Below are 22,003 nucleotides of genomic sequence, written 5' to 3'. Positions count from 1 at the left end.
TCAGTGTGTGTTCTTTGATTTATTTTAAACCATGGACATACGAAGTTATACCACCAAATATTAGCAGGTCATTCCTAAATAATAACAGAATGGAAACAGTAATAGTTTACATTTACTTTTCCTTAATCATAGTATCTAAAGGTGCTGTATCAGTCTGGGTCCAATAATGAGATTTAAACCACACTGTAGGTTAAACAGGGAAAGTTTAATATAATGAATGAGTAAACTCTGATCAGATGACATGCACCTGTAGTCTCAGCTACTCAGGAGGCTGAGGCAGGAGGAATGCTCGAGGCCAGGAGTACGAGACTGTAGTGTGCTATAGTCATAGCACCTGTGAATAGCCACTGGACTCCAGCCTGGAAAACATAGTGAGACCCCATCTCTGAAAAAACAACAACTCTGATTAAAGTGTGTCTAGAAAATAAAAGGAACCTATGGCTAAGGACAAATACTCAAAGAAGACACACTTGAAAGGGACCCCTTCCCCAAATTTGGGTTTCAGATCTGACTGGAGCAGGTATAGTTCAGCCTACTGGATAGCTACTGTGTAGAAGTTTGATGGCTTGCCCAGGCTGGATCTGGTATATACAGTCAAGGGAAAGGCAGAAAGGAACGCACTAGAATGCAGGCAGGGCATAGGTCATCAGCAAGCAGTGGCATGAGAGCAGAGGGAATGGTGATGGGTACAGGTGAGCCAACGGCTCTACAGAGAGCAGTGGCTCGATGGGCACAGGTGAGGAATTGGGAGCACAGGTGAGGAATTGGGCTGCTAGTGGAGTTAGGAGTGCTTTCAAGTTCCAGTTTTCACATCAAGTGAGGTGCTAGGTTATTGCTAGAACAGCCAATAGTTGCAGTGTTGCCAAGGAAGTGTGTATCCTGGTAAAGTGCCAGAGGCAGAGCTCCACCCACTACCCTCGAGGGGCTATTTGAAATCTCCTTCCTCCTGCAATGTCCTACCAACACTGTCTATTGAAAATGCTTAATATATCGCCCATTGCAAAGGTTAGATGCATAGAGGAAATCTGTCCATTGTCACAGAGTATATAGTGAAGGGTTAATTTGGAGCTGAGAAGCAATAAGTTGATAACTGTCACAGGCACTTCATCTCTCAGTGTCTCATTCAGTCATGTACGGATGCTCTCTAGACAACATCTTCTAATTTCTGCATTTCTGCATGGCTACTATTCCTCCTCCAAAACTATTTTTTGATGATGTCTGAGTTCATCACTCTGCAAAAACTAAGCCATGTGGCTCTTTGTGTTTGAAAGTGAAATTGTCTAACCTGTAATTTATTTCACATGAAATATGACACTGAAAGCAGTAACGTCAAAGAAAATTTTTCATTCGTTGATATCAGCAATTAATTAGAGCTGCCAAAATACCACCATTCTTATCTGTATATCAATTTCTGCTTACCAAAACACTGCTTACAATAAATTTGGTGACATCTGGCAAACTGCCTGTTGCGAGTGCTATTCATCAGCCTGCACTTTGGTCATGCATTTATTTTCAAAAACTCATAAAGCTCCTGGCCAGGCCCAGTGGCTCATGCCTGTAACCCCAGGACTTTGGGAGGCTAAGGCAAGAGGATTGCTTGAGCCCAGGAGTTCAAAACCAGCCTGAGCAACATAGGGAGGCCCTTGTCTCTACAAAAACAAATCTAAAAAAAATTTGCCAGGCATGGTGGTGCATGCCTGTGATCACAGCTACTTGGGAGGCTGAGGCAGGAGGACTGCTTGAGCCCAGGAGGTAGAGGCTGCAGTGAGCCATGATCGTGCCAATGCACTCCAGCCTGGGCGACACATCAACACCCTATCTCAGAAGAAACTATCTTGACTTACAAACAGATCTACGCTTAAAATTTTCTAAACACACTGCAGAGCTGCTCAAACAGAGCACTTAATGTGTGCTCAATAAAGTATAAAATCTTCACACAGGTGAAAGCCAGAGGATGCAGCATCAGCCTTTCCTGCACTTTGTGGCAGAGTCACATCAGTCACACAGACCTGCCTAGCACTCTGCCCCGTAAATATTCCTCAACTCAACAAAGGCCATAGATAAAGGATGTACTTTCTGAACCCCAAATCCATACACAAGGGTGAGTAAACTTATGAAGACAAAGAGCCTGCAATGTTATCTGGTCCTGCTCTGGAAATTTTGGACACACGGTTAGCACCCATGAGAAATCCCAGAGAAAGACGAACCTCTAAATCCAGGGCCAGTTTGGTCTCACAAAGGCTGAGATCCCCAGATTTCCCTATGCCTGCCTACCCACCCCAGGAGAAACTGAATTGGAAGTGTGGGATTTCTACAAAACAGCTGCTAAGCCATCTAACTTCATCATCCTCATCCCACCCAGCTCACCTTTTATTTATTTTTATTATTTATTTTTTTAAAAAATGGAGATGGCGTTGCCCTCTGTTACCTGCCCAGGCTGGTCTCGAAGTGCTGGTCTCAAGTGATCTTCCCGCCTCGGCCTCCCAAGTCGCTAGGATACAGGCCCGGCCTGTGTGTGTACAAAACGTGGGCCCGGCCCTAGCCCACCTTTTACACATATACCCATTAGTTCTCGAATAGGTGAGAACATCCGCTCAGGTGGCTACGGAGGGCGCCGGCGGCTTTCTTTTCAATGACGCTTGCTCGCCCTGGATAGACCTTACTTTCTCTCTCTGTCCCCTACCCTAAGAGCTGAGTCAGAACCGCCCGCGGGGTTCACTCCGACAGCTCCCAGGCCCGCGCCGCGCGGCGGAAACCGTGACTTGCCAGGCCCCACCTCTGCACGCCCCGCCCCGCCCGCCGCGCCCAACCTCTACGCGCCCCGCCCCGCTCCGCGCTGGCAGAGCGGACCAAGGCCCTCGGCCGCCCCGCGTCATGGCCGCGCCCGCCCCGGTCACGCGGCAGGTTAGCGGCGGCGCCTCCCTGGTCCCGGCCCCGAGCGGACCCGACAGCGGGCAGCCCCTGGCGGCCGCCGTGGCCGAGCTGCCGGTGCTGGACGCCTGCGGGCAGCGGGTACCGTTTGGCGCGCTGTTCCGGGACCGCCGCGCCGTGGTGGTGTTCGTGCGGGTGAGCGGGCGGCGGGGCTGGAAGGGAAGCGCGGCCCAGGGTCCCAGGCATGCTGCCGGGATGCGAGCCGCGCTTCCTGCTTCTTAGGACGGAAACGGGAAGGCAGCCTGCCCAGCTGTGGCCGCTTCCCAGCTAGGGCGGGGCAGGGTGAGGGCGAGGCCCGCTTCCCACGCGCCGGGCGCCCGGGCCGCCGGTCCCGGCCCCGCGGGCGTCGCCTTTGCTCGCGTCACGCACGGCGAAGTACAGGGATCCTTCGGGGCCCGAGGGTGCTGCTTTACTAACTTGCCCTTTCTGCTGTTTCGGCTTTCAGCATTTCCTGTGTTACATCTGCAAGGAATACGTAGAGGATCTGGCCAGAATCCCCAAGAGTTTCTTACAAGTGAGTTTCCGAGCGTGGGCGGCCCAGTGCCCGCTTCTGCCGACCTTGCGAGCGGGGCGGGGTAGGACGCGGCTCCAGCAGCCCGGATTGCCCCTCCCCGCACCTCTCTCCACCCTCGTCCCTCCAAAAGGAGTGAGACGTCAGAGATCTATTTCTACCCTAACTCATTGGATGCTGCCTGGTGGTAAACGTACTAACAATTGTGGTGTTGCCTGGTAACCTAGTGCCTGTTCTCAAATGTTAACTGATAATGCCCTAAAACAAATGCTGGAAATGGTTATTTTCTTCCCTTTATTTTTTGTTACACTCCAAATAGCTGCTCATTATGGGAAAATACTAACATATCGTAAAGGTGCAAATGTTTATGTTAATAGGCTGCAAGTTCCATGTCTCTAGGACAGCCACATACTTGTTTTTCTTCAGGCACAGATAGGTTTGTGCCCAAGTGAGCTTTTTGAGGGAGGGCATTGAACAGCCTTTATAAAACAGATGTTTTTTCAGCAGACCTTATCAATCAGGATGTGAAAAAATAACATTGATTAAATAACTGTGCGGCCCGACGCAGTGGCTCACGCCTGTAATCCCAGCACTTTGGGAGGCCGAGGCGCGCGGATCACGAGGTCAGGAGATCAAGACCATCCTGGCTAACACGGTGAAACCCTGACTCTACTAAAAATACCAAAAATTAGCCGGGCGTGGTGGCGGGCGCCTGTAGTCCCAGCTACTCGGGAAGCTGAGGCCGAAGAATGGCGTGAACCCGGGAGGCGGAGGTTGCAGTGAGCCAAAATCGCACTACTGCACTCCAGCCTGGGCGACAGAGCGAGACTCTGTCTCAAAAAGAAAAAAAAAAAATAACTGTACCACAAAGTTTTAAAAAAAGAATGTCTTTGGGGAGAATATTATTGACTATATAATTTTGAAAACAATGTTTTGACTGTTCCTCTGCATATCCTTTTATTCTCTTTTTAAAAATTGACATATATAATTGTATGTGTTTATGGGATACAATGTAATATTTTCTTTTTTTTTTTTTTTTTTTTTTTTTTTTAGACGGGGTTGTTCTGTCGCCCAGGCTGGAGTGCAATGGCGCAATCTCGGCTCACTGCAAGCTCCGCCTCCCGGGTTCAAGCCATTCTCCTGCCTCAGCCTCGCGAGTAGCTGGGACTACAGGCGCCCGCCAACACGCCTGGCTAATTTTTTGTATTTTTAGTAGAGACGGGGTTTCACCCTGTTAGCCAGGATGGTCTTAATCTCCTGACCTTGTGATCCGCCCGCCTCGGCCTCCCAAAGTGCTGGGATTACAGGCGTGAGCCACCGCGCCCGGCTGATACCGCATTTCCTTCATATTTATCCATTGTTGAACACTGAGGTTGCTTCTATATCTTGGTATTGTGAATCATGCTGTAATAAAACATGGGAGTGCAGATATCTCTTCAACATACTGATTTCATTTCCTTTGGATAAATGCCCAGTAGTGGGATTGCTGGATCATATTATAGTTCTATTTTTAATTTTTTTCAGTAACTTCCAGACTGTTTTCCATAATGGCTGTATTAATTTACATTCCTAACAACAGTGTACAAAAGTTGCTTTTTCTCCACATCCTCACCAATGCTTATCTTGCATCTTACTGATAGCTGTTTAACAAGTGTGAGGTTATATCTCATTGTAGTTTTAATTTGTATTTCCCTGATGAGTAGTGATTTTGAGCATATTTGCATTTATCTCTTGGCCATTTGTATGTCTGTTGAGAACTATTCATATCTTTGGCCTTTTTTTTTGAGGCGGAGTCTCATTCTGCCCCCTAGGCTGGAGAGCAGTGGCACAATCTCGGCTGACTACAACCTTCGCCTCCTAGGTTCAAGTGATTCTCCTGCCTTAGCCTCCAGAGTAGCTGGGATTACAGGCACGTGCCACCACACCCAGTTAATTTTTGTATTTTTAGTAGAGATGGGGTTTTGCCATGTTGGTCAGGCTGCTCTCGATCTCCTGACCTCAGGTGATCCACCTGACTTGGCCTCCCAAAGTGCTGGGATTACAGGCGTAAGCCACCATGCTCAGCCCTTTGTCCATTTTTTAATCAGGCTATGTTGTTTTCTTGCAAAGTTGTTTGAATTTCTTTTACACTTTGGATATTTGCCCCTTATCAGATGTATAGTTTGCAGATATTTTCTCTCAATCTGTGAGTTGTGTCTTCTCTGTTGATTGTTTCCTTGGCTGTGCAGAAGCTTTTTAGTTTGATACAGTCCCATTTGTCTTTTTTTTTTTTTTTGAGACGGAGTCTCGCTCTGTCGCCCAGGCTGGAGTGCAGTGGCGCAATCTCGGCTCACTGCAAGCTCCGCCTCCCGGGTTCACGCCATTCTCCTGCCTCAGCCTCTCCGAGTAGCTGGGACTACAGGCGCCCGCCACCATGCCCAGCTAGTTTTTTTGTATTTTTAGTAGAAACGGGGTTTCACCGTGGTCTCGATCTCCTGACCTCGTGATCTGCCCGCCTCGGCCTCCCAAAGTGCTGGGATTACAAGCGTGAGCCACCACGCCCAGCGTAGAAATCATTGTTTACACCTATGTCATGTAGCAGTTTTGTAGTTTTCTTCTAGTAGTTTTATAGTTTTAAGTCTTATGTGTAAGTCTTGAAATTCCTACTTAGCAAAAGAAGCATCTGAATTAATATTTTACCATACATATCTTTGCATTAACTCACACAATTTTGCTGTTTATTCCATTCCTCTAGAAGCCTATAGGTGGCATTAGAATGAAACAGTAGAGTTGGGTTAAGGGATGTTGTATAAAACATGCATAATTTCTAATGATATATACATGTCCTTTTTTTTCTCCTAAGGAAGCAAATGTCACCCTTATAGTGATTGGACAGTCATCCTACCATCATATTGAGGTAAATATCTAGCACATTGGGAGACTAATGAATAAAATCTGTTTCAGACATAAAAATTACATTATTTAAACCACTAAATGTAGGCTAAATTGGCTGAAGTTAGAGTATCATTACTTTTCTTTCATTTGTTCTTGTAAAAATTCCAACCATTCTCTCTTTTCAGCCTTTTTGCAAACTGACTGGATATTCTCATGAAATCTATGTCGATCCTGAGAGAGAAATTTATAAAAGATTGGGAATGAAAAGAGGTGAAGAAATTGCCTCCTCAGGTAAGACATAACATGTCTCAAATAGAAAACACTGGTGGTGTATTTTCATATTTGTGTATATATGCATAGGGAAACATGGTCAATTCATAAATCAGGCTTTTTTTTTTTTTTTTTTTTTGAGATGGAGTCTCACTCTGTTGCCGGGGCAGGAATGCAGTGGTGTGATCTCGGCTCACTGCAACCTCCACCTCCTGGGTTCAAATGATTCTCCTGCTTCAGCCTCCTAAGTAGCTAGGATTACAGGCGCCTGCCACTACGCCCAGCTAATTTTTTGTATTTTTAGTAGAGACAGGGTTTCACCATGTTTGCCAGGCTGGTCTCGAACTCCTGACCTGTCTCGGCCTCCCAAAGTGCTGGGATTATAGGCATGAGCCACTGCACCCAGCCTCAGGCTGCTTTTTATTATTCTAATAAGTGGTCCAGATACACCAGGCTCCAGAGGATTCATTTTCTGGGTGTAATGACATGGAAGGCTGTTAGCAAAGCACTATTCAATGGAAATAAGTTGCAGAAGTGTTTTCAATGTGGTTCCATTTTTGTGAAAACAAAAAGGATTTTCATAAAGATCGTGTGTGTGCACACGCGCACATAATGAAATAGGTTTTAAAAGATACGGTAGTGTTTACCTCAAGGAGGGGAGTGAGAAAATTGGCTTTTGTATTTTTTACAAGTATATTTTACTTTTGTAATTAAATGAAAAGTAGTATTAAGTTCACATAATTTTATACCTCAGTACCATGGCTTTAATACCCCATCTCCTTTAATTGAGGAAATCCCACTTATCATTTGAAATCACCCAACTGAAAGGGGCTCTGAATCACTCTTCAAGCAGAAATCATTGCTTCCCTGTTGCTTTCACGCACCCTGCACTTCATTATATACTCTATTACTGCACTTAAGGGGACCAGAGAGTATAGTTAGTTGAAGAGTTTCATGTTTATTCATCTTTACATTATCTGTGTTCTCTGCCCTTGCCACAGTTCCTTGTAATTAATAGAGCTTAGAAAACTTGAGTTGTACTGCTTATGTGTGTTTCTGAAATGCCAGATAAGAGAACTCAATTCAAACAAAAATCAATAATTTTGAATAAATATTATCGACCTCTTGTTTGATACCCACTGTGTTGGATGCTCCCAGGAGGACAGTGATAAAATACTTAGTCCCCACCATGCAGACTCATCATCTACTCTGGGAGACAGGCACAAACAGCTAATTACAATACCATCTAAGGGCCAGTGGTGGAGGGAGGCATTCCTGACTAGAAATTCCTTTGTCAGCAATTTAAGTGGAGTAGGATCTGGGAGGGCTTCTCAGAGGAGATGAAGTCTCAGCTCACTCTGAAAGGAGTTAGCTGGGTGAAGTGAGGGTGGGGAAGGGTGCTGTAGACAGAAAGTAGCATGTGCAAAAGCACAAAGGCATGAGAAAACATGACTCCTTCAGAAAAATACAGGTCCCTGCCTCTGGCCAGGGTGTAAGACCCAGTTAGGGGAATTGGTGTGAGCCAAGGGATAAGTTACAGCCAGTTCGTGTTGAGCCTGGGGTAATGTGCCAAGGAGTTTGGATTAATTCTGAAGCAGCTAGGGAATTATACAAGTGTTTGAAGCCGAGAAGTGAGACAGTCATAGAACCCATGTGGAGCAGGGATTGGAGCTGGCCAAACCAGAGCCAGTGATATTCGTGACAGGGTTGTAGGGCAGACATAAGCTAGAAAGAAATGGCAAGGCCTCCAGAGGGAATAGAGAGGAGGGGACGGGTCTGGGAGCTGTTTGTGAGGCAGAGTTGCATGATCCCTTTATTGATGGGTTTTTTTGTTTTTTGTTTTTTGTTTTTGAGACAGAGTTACACTCTTGTTGCCCAGGCTAGAGTGTGATGGTGGGATCTTGGCTCACTGCAACCTCCGCCTCCTGGGTTCAAGCGATTCTCCTGCCTCAGCCTCCTGGGTAGCTGAGATTACAGGCATGCACCACCATGCCCTGCTAATTTTGTATTTTTAGTAGAGATAGGGTTTCTCCATGTTGGTCAGCCTGGTCTCGAACTCCCGACCTCAGGCGATCCACCCGCCTCGGCCTCCCAAAGTGCTGGGGTTACAGGCATGAGCCACCGTGCCCGGCTCCTTTATAGATGTTTTTAAAGAAAAAGACCTAAACTTGATCAGAACTAATGATGAGCTGGCATAAACATAGAGTCTGCTTGTTTCTCTCTCTTTAGTATAGGAAATCATAGCAGTATAGATTGTGAACCTTACTTTTTGGAACACAGTTTTCATGTGCTGTAACAGAGTCTCAACACGTGTAAGGTCTGTTTAATTATTTAGCACTTTAGGGCTGGGCGCGGTGGCTCACGCCTGTAATCCCAGCACTTTGGGAGGCCAAGGCAGGCGGATCACCTGAAGTCAGGAGTTCATGACCAGCCTGACCAATATGGAGAAACCCCGTCTCTACTAAAAATATGAAATTAGCCCAGTGTGGTGGTGCACATCTGTGATCCCAGCTACTCAGGAGACTGAGGCAGGAGAATTGCTTGACCCCGGAAGGCGGAGGTTGCGGTGAGCCAAGATTGTGCCATTGCACTCTAGCCTGGGCAACAAGAGCGAAACTCCGTCTCAAAAACAAAATTTAGCACTTTAGACATAAACTGTGAGTTTCACTTTAGTAACACCTCACTATTCATTGTCACAATAAAGATATGGAATTGCAAAGTAAATAGATGAATACTAAGTTGAATATATGCTTGTAATTATAAGAGAGGGTGTATTCAAATCTTCACTACTTGAACCTGTGTTGAAGGACTGCATTGCCAAACAAAATATTAGGTTCTCATAAAATAATTTTTTTAAGGTTTCTCCCTAAAAAAACATAAAGCATAAATCTCAAAATCAGTCTCAGAATAGTCTTACTTGAAAACTAAGGCACTAAAAATATACTATACAATTACAATTTAAAATTAATGGTGCCTATTTTATAAAGATGAAGAATAAGAATGAAGCCATTACATACAAGGGAGTACTGGGTTTGTAGAAGACTGAAAAACACGAGTTTGACACAAAAGAATTAAATTCAAACTGGCAAAACTAGATTGTGCTTGACAACAAAGATTACTTAGTTCTAGGCTATGGAATCTCAAGTTGAATTTCTAAAATTTCTGAAATATTAATTGACGCCTTCTTTGGACATAAGAAGAGAGTTTGGGCTGGGTGTGGTGGCTCACACCTTCATTCCTAGCACTTTGGGAGGCCAAGGTGGGAGGACTTCTTGAGTGTAGGAGTTCGAGACCAGCCTAGGCAACATGGCCAGACCCTGTCTCTACAAAAAAATGCAAAAATTAGCTGGGCATGGTGCGTGCCTGTACTCCCTGCTATGCGGGAGGCTGAGGCGGGAGAATTGATTAAAGCCTGGGAGGTTGAGGCTGCAGTGAGCTGTGATCGTGCCACTGCACTCCAGCCTCGGTGACGGATTGACACCCTGTCTCAAATTTTTTTTTTGAATTTTTCCCCAAAAATAAGGAGAGAGTTTGGATTTCTGAGCATTTATTTCACATATAGAATCCTATAAGATAGTAAAATTCAAGGCCAGGCATGGTGGCTCACACCTGTAATCCCAGCACTTTGGGAGGCGGAGGTGGGAGGATCACTTGAGGCCAGGAATTTGAGACCGGCCTGGGCAACAAAGTGAGACCCCCATCTCAACAACAAAAAAATTTTTTTAATTAGCCAGGATTGGTGGCATGAACCAGTGGTCACAGCTACTTAGGAAGCTGACAGGGGAGGATTGCTTGAGCCCAGGAGTTTGAGGCTGCAGTGAGCTATGATTGTGCCACTGCACTCCGCCTGAGCAACAGAGCATGACCCTGTCTCTTAAAAAACAAAGTAAAACTTAATCTTCTACTCAAGTCTCTATGCTAGTGAGCCTGTATTTGTTTCTTGGTAAGATAAATGCTCATTATAATGTAAACATGGAAGAAATCAAAGAGTTGAAGAGATGAAGAGAAATAATAGGTATTTGGAAATTTTAGGAAATTAGGCAGGCCAAAGGCTGCATAGTCATTGAAATAAAAAGTTAAAAGTAAGACATAAATGGCAAGGATAGGAGAAAAATTAATTACAACGAGAATAAAGAGACTGAGTTTCTTTGCTCCAATGAAGTGGAAATTAAGTATCAGCCACTGTGATAACAGAAATAGAAAACTGACAGCGAAGGAGAAGTGAAGAGGCAGCTGCAGTGGCTGTTGTCACAGCTAAGCCTCCATGTCTCAGTAGCATGACGTGGTAGGAGGTTATTTCTTTTTATCTTAAATTTCAAGAACAGGACCGGCCGCGGTGGCTCATGCCTGTAATCCCAGCACTTTGGGAGGCCGAGGTGGGCGGATCACCTGAGATCAGGAGTTTGAGACCAGCCTGACCAACATGGAGAAACCCCGTCTGTACTAAAAATAGAAAACTAGCCCGGTGTGGTGGCACATGCCTGTAATCTCAGCTACTTGGGAGGCTGAGGCAGGAGAATCGCTTGAATCCGGATGGCGGAGGTTGCAGTGAGCCAAGATCGCGCCATTGCACTCCAGCCTGGGCAACGAGAGTGAAACTCCGCCTCAAAAAAAAAAAAAAAATTTCAAGAACGGTTTTTCTATTTGGATGCCTTTCCTCTTGAGCAGCAGTTCCGGGATCCTGGCACCTTCCATCTTGTGCTTTGCCACCTTCAACCAAAGCCTTCCAAGAATGTAGAAGGAACATGAGAATCACTTGTGGGAGGAGCTTGGCCTGGAAGCAGCACAGATCATTTCATTCATTGTTTATAACATAGTCACATGCCTTGCCTAACTGCAACTAAGACTGGAAAATATACTTTAGCTGTGGGCCCAGGAAGAGGAAACAGGTTTTGACCAACACATAGCAGTGTGTGTCACAATGTCTCTTGAAAAAGACTGTAGCTGCCTATTAATAAGTGAGACTAAACAGAGTATAAATGGGGAATTAAGATGGAAAGCACTGCTAATTTGAGAAGTCTATAGTTGACATTTTTCTGTGGCGGAAAATGATGTGGGTCCGTCATCACGTTTTCCTTTAAAGCAGTAGTTCTTAACTGGGACATTTACTCCTTTCTCCCTTGGGAGACATTTGGCATTGTCTGAAGACATTTTTGGTTTTTACAACTTGGTAAGCGGTGCCACTGGTATTTAGTGGGTGTAGAAGGCAAGGATGTTGCAAAACACCATATATCGCACAGGACAAAGAATGATCTGAGCCAAAATGTTGATGGTAAAAGATGGAGAAACCATTCCTTGAAGGAAGAAAGAGAATGTTTTCTAGAAATACATTATCTTCTTCATATCAAATTGAATATAAAATGACATTTAAAGACAATTTTCGACATTTCAGGACAGAGCCCCCACGTAAAATCAAATCTACTCTCAGGAAGCCTTCGGAGCCTGTGGCGGGCAGTGACTGGCCCTCTCTTTGATTTTCAAGGAGACCCAGCTCAGCAAGGTGGAACCCTCATTTTAGGTCCAGGTAAGTATCAAAGCCCAGGTTCAGCAGTAGACGTCTTGTGCCTTTTACAAGTTCAGAGGCCGCCATTTTCTTTTCTTTTCATTTTTTTTTTCCCCCCGAGACGGAGTCTCGCTCTGTCACCTAGGCTGGAGTGCAGTGGGGCAATCTTGGCTCACTACAAGCTCCGCCTCCCGGGTTCACACCATTCTCCTGCCTCAGCCTCCCAAGTAGCTGGGACTACAGGTGCCCGCCACCACGCCCAGCTAATTTTTTGTATCTTTAGTAGAGACGGGGTTTCACCATGTTAGCCAGGATGGTCTCGATCTCCTGACCTTGTGATCCACCCACCTTGGCCTCCCAAAGTGCTGGGATTACAGGCGTGAGCCACCGCGCCTGGCCCAGAGGCCACCATTTTCTTCATAAAGCAGACACCCTGTACAAATGGACATCTTGACATTACAGTCAGGATGCTGTGCTTTTGTAGGGGGGCATCTTTTGTTTTCAAAGGCTTCTGTGTATTTTGATGTTTATGTATTTGATGAGCGTGCCCATCATCCCATGCCTGGATGATTTCCCACAGTCACCTGTGGGCTGGCGATCTGTATATGGCTGTCACACTCCGCTATTTAGGAATGTTCAGTGGAGATGAACATTTCTGAATAGGGGAAAATCGTCACGTGCTTTTTTTTTTTTTTTCAAGAAAAGAATCCAGCCGGGCGCGGTGGCTTATGCCTGTAATCCCAGCACTTTGGGAGGCCGAGGCGGGTGGATCACGAGGTCAGGAGATCGAGACCATCCTGGCTAACACGGTGAAACCCCGTCTCTACTAAAAATACAAAAAAATTAGCCAGACATGGTGGCGGGTTCCTGTAGTCCCAGCTACTCAGGAGGCTAAGGCAGGAGAATGGCATGAACCCAGGAGGCGGAGCTTGCAGTGCGCCAAGATCACAGCACTGCACTCCAGCCTAGGTGAGAGAGTGAGACTCTGTCTCAAAAAAAAAAAAAAAAAAAAAAGGGAAAGGAATCCATGTAGTTATTTATACCTAACAAAACTAGGAGATTTACTTAGTGTCAGCAAGTAAGTCAGTGCTAGGGACAGCTCATCCCATAAGATTGGGATTGAGGCTGGGCATGGTGGCTCACACCTATAATCCCAGCATTTTGGGAGGCTGAGACTGGTGGATTACTTGAGGCCAGGAGTTCGAGACCAGCCTGGCCAACTTGGTGAAACCCCGTCTCTACTAAAAGTACAAAAAATTAGCCGGGCGTGGTGGTGCATGCTTGTAATCCCACCTACTTGGGAGGCTAAGGCAGGAGAATCACTTGAACCTGGGAGGCGGAGGTTGCAGTGAGCCGAGATCATGCCACTGCACTCCAGCCTGGGTGACAAGAAGGAAACTCCCTCTCAAAAAATAAAAAAGAATGGGATTGAGGTCTGACTATAAGCCACACACTGTTAGCAACTTTATTGATGGGTGTGGACCACCTGAGATTGCTTTGGCTCGTCTCTGCTATGTGTTTGAACAGATGTATTTGAACAGATGTAAGGATTGTGGACATCTAAGTGTATTGTAACTTATTAGATCTCTACTGTGTTCCAGCATTGCAGCAAAGGACAAACACCCATATCAGACAGGGCCCAAAAGCCTAAATCACTATGTTGTAAGATCATCTTTTTGTTTTTTCTTCCTTTTTAAAACTGTCTGCTTAATGAGCACAGCTTATAAGAGTTACGCAAGTAATAATTACTTTCATAAATGCCTTTTTTTTTTTTTTTTTTTTGAGACGGAGCCTTGCTCTGTCATCAGGCTGGAGTGCAGTGGTGTGATCTCGGCTCACTACAACCTCTGACTCCTGGGTTCAAGCGATTTTCCTGCCTCAGTCTCCCGAGTAGGTGGGACTACAGGCGCCTGCCACCACACCCAGCTAATTTTTGTATTTTTAGTAGAGGCGAGGTTTTACCAGGTTGGCCAGAATGGTTTCAATTACTTGACCTCATGATCTGCCCACCTCTGCCTCCCAAAGTGCTGGGATTATAGGTGTGAGCCACCATACCCAGCCAATACCATATTTTTTAGAAGGAGGGTTTTGACTGAGTAATATGACTTTTGGGCTTTTTGCAGCTGGAACATTATAGCCAAAATCTCCTTTTCCCTCCCTCTCATGAATTTATAACAGTTAGATTCGTTATAAAAAGAAGCCCTGATTAATGAGAATGAATCCTATGCATTAGCCCAGAATGACATTAGCCATATTTCTGAACAATTTATTTCCATCCTCAGACCCAAAAGGGGATGTTTTTGAGTCCCTTATCTCCATGTCTCTGAATCATTTGTCCACATCTTCCGTTGTGTAAGAATAAAGAGTACGTGGGCTGGGCTTGGTGGCTCACACCTGTAATCCCAACACTTTGGGAGCCCAAGGCGGGCAGATCATGAGGTCGGGAGATCGAGACAATCCTGACTAACACGGTGAAACCCCATCTCTACTAAAAGTTAGCAGGGTATAGTGGCATGCACCTGTAGTCCCAGCTAGTAGGGAGGCTGAGGCAGGAGAATTGCTTGAACCTGGGAAGTGGAGGTTGCAGTGAGCCAAAATCTTGCCACTGCACTACAGCCTGGGCGAGAGACAGAGACGCTGTCCCAAAAAATAAGTAAAGAAGAAAGAGCACATGGAGAGCATCATTTGTGTGCCAACTTGGGACCATACAGTCATCCCTCAGCATCCATGGTGGATTGGTTCCTGGACTTGCAGTGGATCCCAGAATCTGAGATGCTCAAGTGTCTCACATAAAATGCTGTAGTATTTGGATCTAACCTATGCATGTCCTCCCCTGCACTTTAAATCATCTCTAGTTTACTTATAATACCAAATGCAATGTAAATAGTTGTACTGTGCTATTTAGGGAATAACGACCAGGAAAAAAAATGTCTGTACATATTCAGCAGATATGCAGCTATCCTTTTTTTCCTGAATATTTTCAGTCCGTGGTTTGTTGAATGAGGATGCGGAACCCATGGATGTAGAAGGCCAGCTGTGCTTAGAAAACATGCCTCATGGCCGGGTGCAGTGGCTCACGCCTGTAATCCCAGCACTTTGGGAGGCCGAGGTGGGCGGATCACAAGATCAGGAGATCGAGACCATCCTGGCCAACCTGGTGAAACCCTGTCTCTACTCAAAATACAAAAATTAGCTGGGCGTGGTGGTGCAAGCCTGTAGTCCCAGCTACTCAGGAGGCTGAGGCAAGAGAATCGCTTGAACCCAGGAGGCGGAGTTGGCAGCGAGCCGAGATCGTGCCACTGCACTCCAGCCTGGCGACAAAGCGAGACTCCGTCTCAAAAAAAAAAAAAAGAAAGAAAACATGCCTCATATACTTAATCTAATGGTTTAAGTTAAAATTCTAGTCTTGAGTTCAAGAATCAAACAGAAACTAGATTGTAAATTTATGATTATAAATTATAAAATCTGTATTTGAACAGATGTAAGGATTGTGAACATCTAAGTGTATTGTAACTGATTGTCTTTTAAGGCCTTATTTTAGAGCCTCTTTTGGGCTATGGTTATAATACAGATGGCCTGTTAAATCAGTATTTGGGAGTGGGTTTTTTGAAGTGAGTGATTTATTTCCTTATTATATTTATTCTATTATTAGATTTAAGAAACAGATGTGATTTTCCAGCTTGGTGTCTATGTGAGTTCCGTATTCTGCCCATCTGACAGGACATTTTATTTAATTATATTTAATAAAACCTAACAGAAGGTTATAATTTAAAAATCTTTCTCCTTGGATCTCATAAAACATCAAGTATCGCTCTTATTTAACCATAATCCTTGTCATACTTTATTACCCTGATTAAAAATTATTATGGCATTATATAGAGAATATAATACACTCCAGGTAATTAATTTTTCCCTTTGGACTAATTAAAGGTTGAAAAGCTTCCTTGATTTTAGTAAGCAATAAATCTGATGAATAATACTATGCCTCAGCCTTTTATTCTCATTCTCTTCTAGGTAACAACATCCATTTTATACACCGCGATAGGAATAGGTTGGATCACAAACCTATCAACTCTGTTTTACAGCTTGTAGGAGTTCAGCATGTGAACTTTACAAACAGACCTTCAGTTATCCATGTGTGACTTAAAATGCACTCAGTCACTTTCAACTGGACCTTTTGGAATGTGACTTTCAATGCCTGGGTGTAATATCCTTGTGCAGTGTCTAACCTGCTGTCCCTTCCCAGCCTTTGAGGAGTTAGGGAAGCATAAAGGGGGCTTGAACCAGTTGAATTGCATGCTGGGAGGCATCAGTTGTCAAAATGTGATATATACTTCCATTTTATAGCTTTTAACATTTTATACAAAATAGCAAAAATGAATATACAAAATAGAACTTTAAAAGCTATAAAATCATAAATACTCTTTAAATTATTTTACATTGTGGTATATTCAGTCAATGAAAGTTTTTTTTGGCAATATAAATTCTGACGAAGAATATATAAAGACAGGAGAGCAACACAAGACCATTGTATTCAGTGAAGAAGGCAAAATATCAAATCTGTCAACAATGTAACTGCATTTTTATATGTATATATTTGTATTTTTGTACGCTTAGGAAAAAGACAGGAAATAAACACCAAAATGTTGCCAGTAGGTATCTCTGTGTTAAGATTACAGTGTTATTATTTTCTTTTGTGTACTTTTCTGTATTTCCCAACTGTTATATAATGAGCATGATTAATATTGTAGGGCCAGGAAAAGGTCTTTAAACATTATAGGACAATTTTATGCCACATAACAACCTTCACAAAAGTGCAAAATTATATAAGCTGCAGTCCACTTTTCCATCCTAATTGCTTTACTCAGAGGAAGTGTGGCAATCCGAACATTTCACATATAGCCAGCGTCCACAGCACCTTCTCAAACTACATACTTGCTATCCATTTCACTAGGATTTTGGGGGGTTGGGGGAGCTATGGAGAAAAAAATTGTTTTAGATATTTAAGATACGTATTTAAAAATATGGTCGGTGTGCTTTTTGAAAGGGAACTACAAGAATTTTTTTTTTTTTTTTTTGAGACGCAGTCTCAGTCTGTTGCCCAGGCTGGAGTGCAGTGGCGTGATCTCGGCTCACTGCAAGTTCCACCTTCCGTGTTCACGCCATTCTCCTGCCTCAGCCTCCCGAGTAGCTGGGACTACAGGTGCCCGCCACCACGCCCAGCTAATTTTTTGTATTTTTAGTAGAGATGGGGTTTCACTGTGTTGTAACAGCCAGGATGGTCTTGACCTCCTGACCTCGTGATCCGCCAACCTCGGCCTCCCAAAGTGCTGGGATTACAGGCGTGAGCCACCATGCCCGGCCTTTTTTTTTTTTTGAGATGGAGTCTTGCTCTGTCACCCAGGCTGGAGTGCAATGGCTCAATCTCAGCTCACTGCAACTTCCGCCTCCTTGGTTCAAGCAATTCCGCCTCAGCCTCCCAAGTAGCTGGCATTACAGGCACCCGCCACCATACCTGGCTACTTTTAGTAGAGACGGGGTTCCACCATGTTGGCCAGGCTGGTCTCGAACTCCATACCTCAGGTGATCCATCTGCCTCGGCCTCCCAAAGTGCTAGAATTACAGGCGTGAGCCACCATGCCCAGCCAAGAATTGTTTAAATTTTTTTAAAACTTGGTAATTTAAATGTACACTATGGTTTAGTTATGCATTCCTAGAGAACTGCTATTTCTCACCCCCAAACTGCTCTTATTTGGGAGACTGCTGTCATCTTTTATTTTTCTAGAATCTTTTTTTTTTTTTTTTGAGATGGAGTTTCACTCTTGTTGCCCAGGCTGGAGTGCAATGGCACGATCTCAGCTCACTGCAACCTCTGCCTCCCGGGTTCAAGCGATTCTCCTGCCTCAGCCTCCCAAGCAGCTGGGATTACAGGCATGCACCACCACGCCCAGCTAATTTTCTATTTTTTAGTAGAGATGGAGTTTCTCCATGTCGGTCAGGCTGGTCTCGAACTCCCGACCTCAGGTGATCCACCTGCCTCAGCCTCCCAAAGTGCTCGGATTATAGGCGTGAGCCACTGCGCCTGGCCTGTTTTTCTGGAATCTTAATATATTTAGTTGGGAAGTGTCCAGAAATCCTGATGAAAAGTATAGCAGAATCAGAATTTTGGTAATGATTAGCAAGTTTAATACTGCTTTGAACTCAGTACTTTTATATGAAGCATATAAAGTTACAAAAAAAGCTAATGTATTCAAATATTTGAATATACCTTCATGTTTGTATAATGTTTTTATTCAATAAAAATGAAATTTCTCATTTAAACTATTTTGTGCTTTTTTTTATATACTAAAGGTGACCTTTGCTGATTTTAGACTTAATACTGCTGAATCACAAGCTTACACAAAAATTATATACAGTTGACCCTTGAACAACATAGGTTCAAACTACACGGGTCCAGTTATATGTAGATGTTTTTTTCAATTACAGTTATACCAAGTGTGGGCCGGATGCGGTGGCTCACGCCTGTAATCCCAGCACTGTGGGAGGCCGAGGCTGGCGGATCATGAGGTCAGGAGATGGGAGACCATACTGGCTAACGCGGTGAAACCCTTGTCTCTACTAAAAATACAAAAAATTAGCGGGACGTGGTGGTGGGCACCTGTAATCCCAGCTGCTCCGGAGGCTGAGGCAGGAGAATAGCATGAACCCGTGAACCCGGGAGGCGGAGCTTGCAGTGAGCCGAGATCGTGCCACTGCACTCCAGCCTGGGCGACAGTTATACCAAGTGTGCCTGGCTCCCCTGCCACCTCTTCCGCCTCTGCCTCACCTGAGACAGCAAGCCCCCCCGCCCCCCACCCCGCCCCGCTCCTCAGCCTACTCCAGGTGAAGATGAGAATGAAGACCTTTTTTTTTTCCTTTCTCAGCACATCTTGTCCACTACCAAGAAGGAATTACAAGGCATATGAAGAGACAAAAAACAATTTGAAAAGACAGAATGAGCACTAGAACCAGATTCAGATATTGCAAGAATGTTGGAATTAATCAGACCAATATTTTTTTAAACTATGATTAATGTGCTAAAGGCTTTAAAGGAGAAAGACAACATCCAAGAACAAATGAGTAATGTAAGCAGAGAGACGGAAATTCTAAGAATCAAAAGAAATGCTAGAAGTTAACAACATTGGAATAGAAATGAAGAATGTCTTTGATGGGATTATTAGTAGACTGGATGTGGCTGAGGAAATAATCTCTGAGCTTGAGGATATGACACTAGAAACTGAAAAGCAAAGGCAAAAAATACAAAACAAAATCCAAGAACTGAGAGACAACTACAAAAGACATAACATGAATCATGGGAAATCATAAGAAAGAAACTAACAGAAGAAATATTAGAAGCAATAATGACTGAAAATTTCCCCGAGTTAATGTCAAACATCAGACTGTAGATTCAAGAAATTCAGAAAACAGCAAGCATAGTAAATGCCAAAAAAAGACACCTGGGCATATCATAGTCAAATTTCAGAAAATCAAAGATAAGGCCGGGCGCGGTGGCTCACGCTTGTAATCCCAGCACTTTGGGAGGCCGAGGCGGGCGGATCACGAGGTCAGGAGATCAAGACCACGGTGAAACCTCGTCTCTACTAAAAATACAAAAAAAAAATTAGCCGGGCGTGGTGGCAGGCGCCTGTAGTCCCAGCTACTCGGAGAGGCTGAGGCAGGAGAATGGCATGAACCCGGGAGGCGGAGCTTGCAGTGAGCCGAGATTGCGCCACTGCACTCCACCCTGGGCGACAGAGCGAGACTCCGTCTCAAAAAAAAAGAAAATCAAAGATAAAAAATCTTGGCTGGGCGCAGTGGCTCACACCTGTAATCTCAGCACTTTGGGAGGCCAAGGCAGGCAGATCACTTGAGGTCAGGAGTTCGAGCCCAGCCTGGCCAACATGGTGAAACCACATTTCTACTAAAAATACAAAAATTAGCTGGCTGTGGTGGCGCGTGCCTGCAATTCCAGCACTTTGGGAGGCTGAGGCGAACAGATCACCTGAGGTCAGGAGTTCAAGACCAGCTTGGCCAACATGGTGAAACCCCATCTCTATCAAAAATACAAAAATTAGTTGGGCACAGTGGTGTGTGCCTGTAATCCCCGCTACTTGAGGGTGAGACACGAGAATCACTTGAACCCAGAGGCAGAGGTTGCAGGGAGCCAAGATTGCACCACTGCACTCCAGCCTAAGTGACAGAGTGAGTCTCTGTCTCAAAAAAAAAAAAAAAAAGAAAAGAAAATTTGAAAGAAGGCAGAGGGAAATAAACCACCTTACCTATAGAAGAGCAAAAATAAGAATTACATCCAACTTCCCCTCAGAAACCATGCAAGCAAGAAGAGAGTGGAGTGAAATATTTAAAGTGTTAAGAGGAAAGTCACCAACCTAGAATTCAGTACTCTGCAAAATTATCCTTCAATAACTTTCTAACAGAAGGAAAAAAATTATCCTTCTAAAGTGAAGGATAACTAAAGACATTCTTCAGACAAAAAATGAGGGACATTGTTGCCAGTAGACCTGTCATGCAAGAAATATTAAAAGAAGTTTCTCAGAAAGAAGGAAAGTGATACAGATTAGAAACTCGGATCTACATTTAAAAAAGGAAGGGCATTGGAGAATAAGTAAGTGAAGGTAAAATACTTTTTTTCTTTTCTTTTCCTTTTTTTTTTTTTTGAGACAGAGTTTTCCTCTTGCCACCCAGGCTAGAGTGCAATGGCGTGATCTCGGCTCACTGCAACCTCCTTCTCCCAGGTTCAGGCGATTCTCCTGCCTCAACCTCCCGAGTAGCTGGTATTACAGGTGCCTGCCACCAAGCCTGGCTAATTTTTGTATTTTGAGTAGAGATAGGGTTTCACCATGTTTGCCTGGCTGGTCTCGAACTCCTGACCTCAGGTGATCTGCCCACCTCGGCCTCCCAAAATGCTGGGATTACAGGGGTAAGCTACCATGCCTGGCCTTATTTTTCTTATTCTTAGTTGATCTTACAGATAACAGTTCGAAATAATAATACCAACAATGTATTTGTGTTTATGTGTGCTTATGTGTGTATATATATTTATATATAGATAGATATGCTTACGTATGCTTATATATAAGTGAATGACACTTACATATAAGTGAATAACAGCAAAGATACAAGAGACAAGATGAGGGAATTAGAAATATTTTGTTATTGCCGGGTGCAATGGCTCATGGTGAAACCCTGTTTCTACTACAAATACAAAAAATTAGCTAGGCATGGTGGTGGGTGCCTGTAACCCCAGCTACTCAGGAGGCTGAGGCAGGAGAATAGCTTGAACCCGGGAGGAGGAGGTTGCAGTGAGCTGAGATCGTGCCATTGCACTCCAGCCTAGCCAATAAGAGCGAAACTCTGTCTCAAAAAAAAAAAAGTAAATGAATGGAGAAAGATTTAATGTGCTAACACCAATAAAAAGAAAGTGGGAATAGTTATAGTGATCTCAGACAAAGCTAAGTTCAGAGCGAGGAAAGTTATCAGGGAGGAAGGGAGCTATTACATAAGGATGAAGGGGTCAGGAGTCAGTTCCTCCTGAAGACATAGTAATTCTTGATGTGTATGCTGCTGACAACAGAGTAAAACCTGATAGAACTGCAAAGAGAAATAGATGAATCCACTGTTATAGGTGGAGATTTCAACACCCCTCTATCAGAAATGGATAGGTCCAGCAGGCAGAAAATCAGTAAGCACATAGTTGAACTCAACAGCACCATCACTAAACTGGATATAATTGACATTTCCAGATTACTTCATCCAATAGCAGAATAGCACACATTCTTCTCAAGCTCACATGCAACATGCACCAAGATAGACTGCATTCTGTACCCTAAAACACACCTTAACAAATGTAAAATAAT

At 44.2% G+C, this 22,003-nt stretch overlaps 1 protein-coding gene across 5 annotated transcripts; it reads left to right on the top strand.

The window, feature by feature from the left end:
• The first annotated feature begins 2,808 nt into the window (after positions 1-2,808).
• On the top strand, positions 2,809-18,410 carry PRXL2C (peroxiredoxin like 2C). Of its 5 annotated transcripts, none has more exons than XM_058445842.1 (6): positions 2,809-2,904; positions 3,377-3,445; positions 6,285-6,338; positions 6,502-6,607; positions 11,979-12,110; positions 15,074-16,075. In XM_058445842.1, the coding sequence occupies exons 1-6, from the start codon at positions 2,875-2,877 to the stop codon at positions 15,280-15,282; spliced, it is 600 nt and encodes a 199-aa protein (XP_058301825.1). In that variant the 5' UTR covers positions 2,809-2,874; the 3' UTR covers positions 15,283-16,075. The 5 variants fall into 5 exon arrangements, with proteins under 5 accessions (XP_058301825.1, XP_032020511.1, XP_058301824.1 ...); XM_032164620.2 differs by lacking the exon at positions 15,074-16,075 and adding an exon at positions 16,104-18,410 and having other exon boundaries at positions 2,835-3,066; XM_058445841.1 differs by having other exon boundaries at positions 2,835-3,012.
• The last annotated feature ends 3,593 nt before the right edge of the window (positions 18,411-22,003 follow it).

Source organism: Hylobates moloch, unplaced genomic scaffold, assembly GCF_009828535.3.
Source record: "Hylobates moloch isolate HMO894 unplaced genomic scaffold, HMol_V3 SCAFFOLD_10, whole genome shotgun sequence".
Taxonomy (NCBI): domain Eukaryota; kingdom Metazoa; phylum Chordata; class Mammalia; order Primates; family Hylobatidae; genus Hylobates; species Hylobates moloch.
This window is presented reverse-complemented; position numbering and strand designations above follow the sequence as displayed.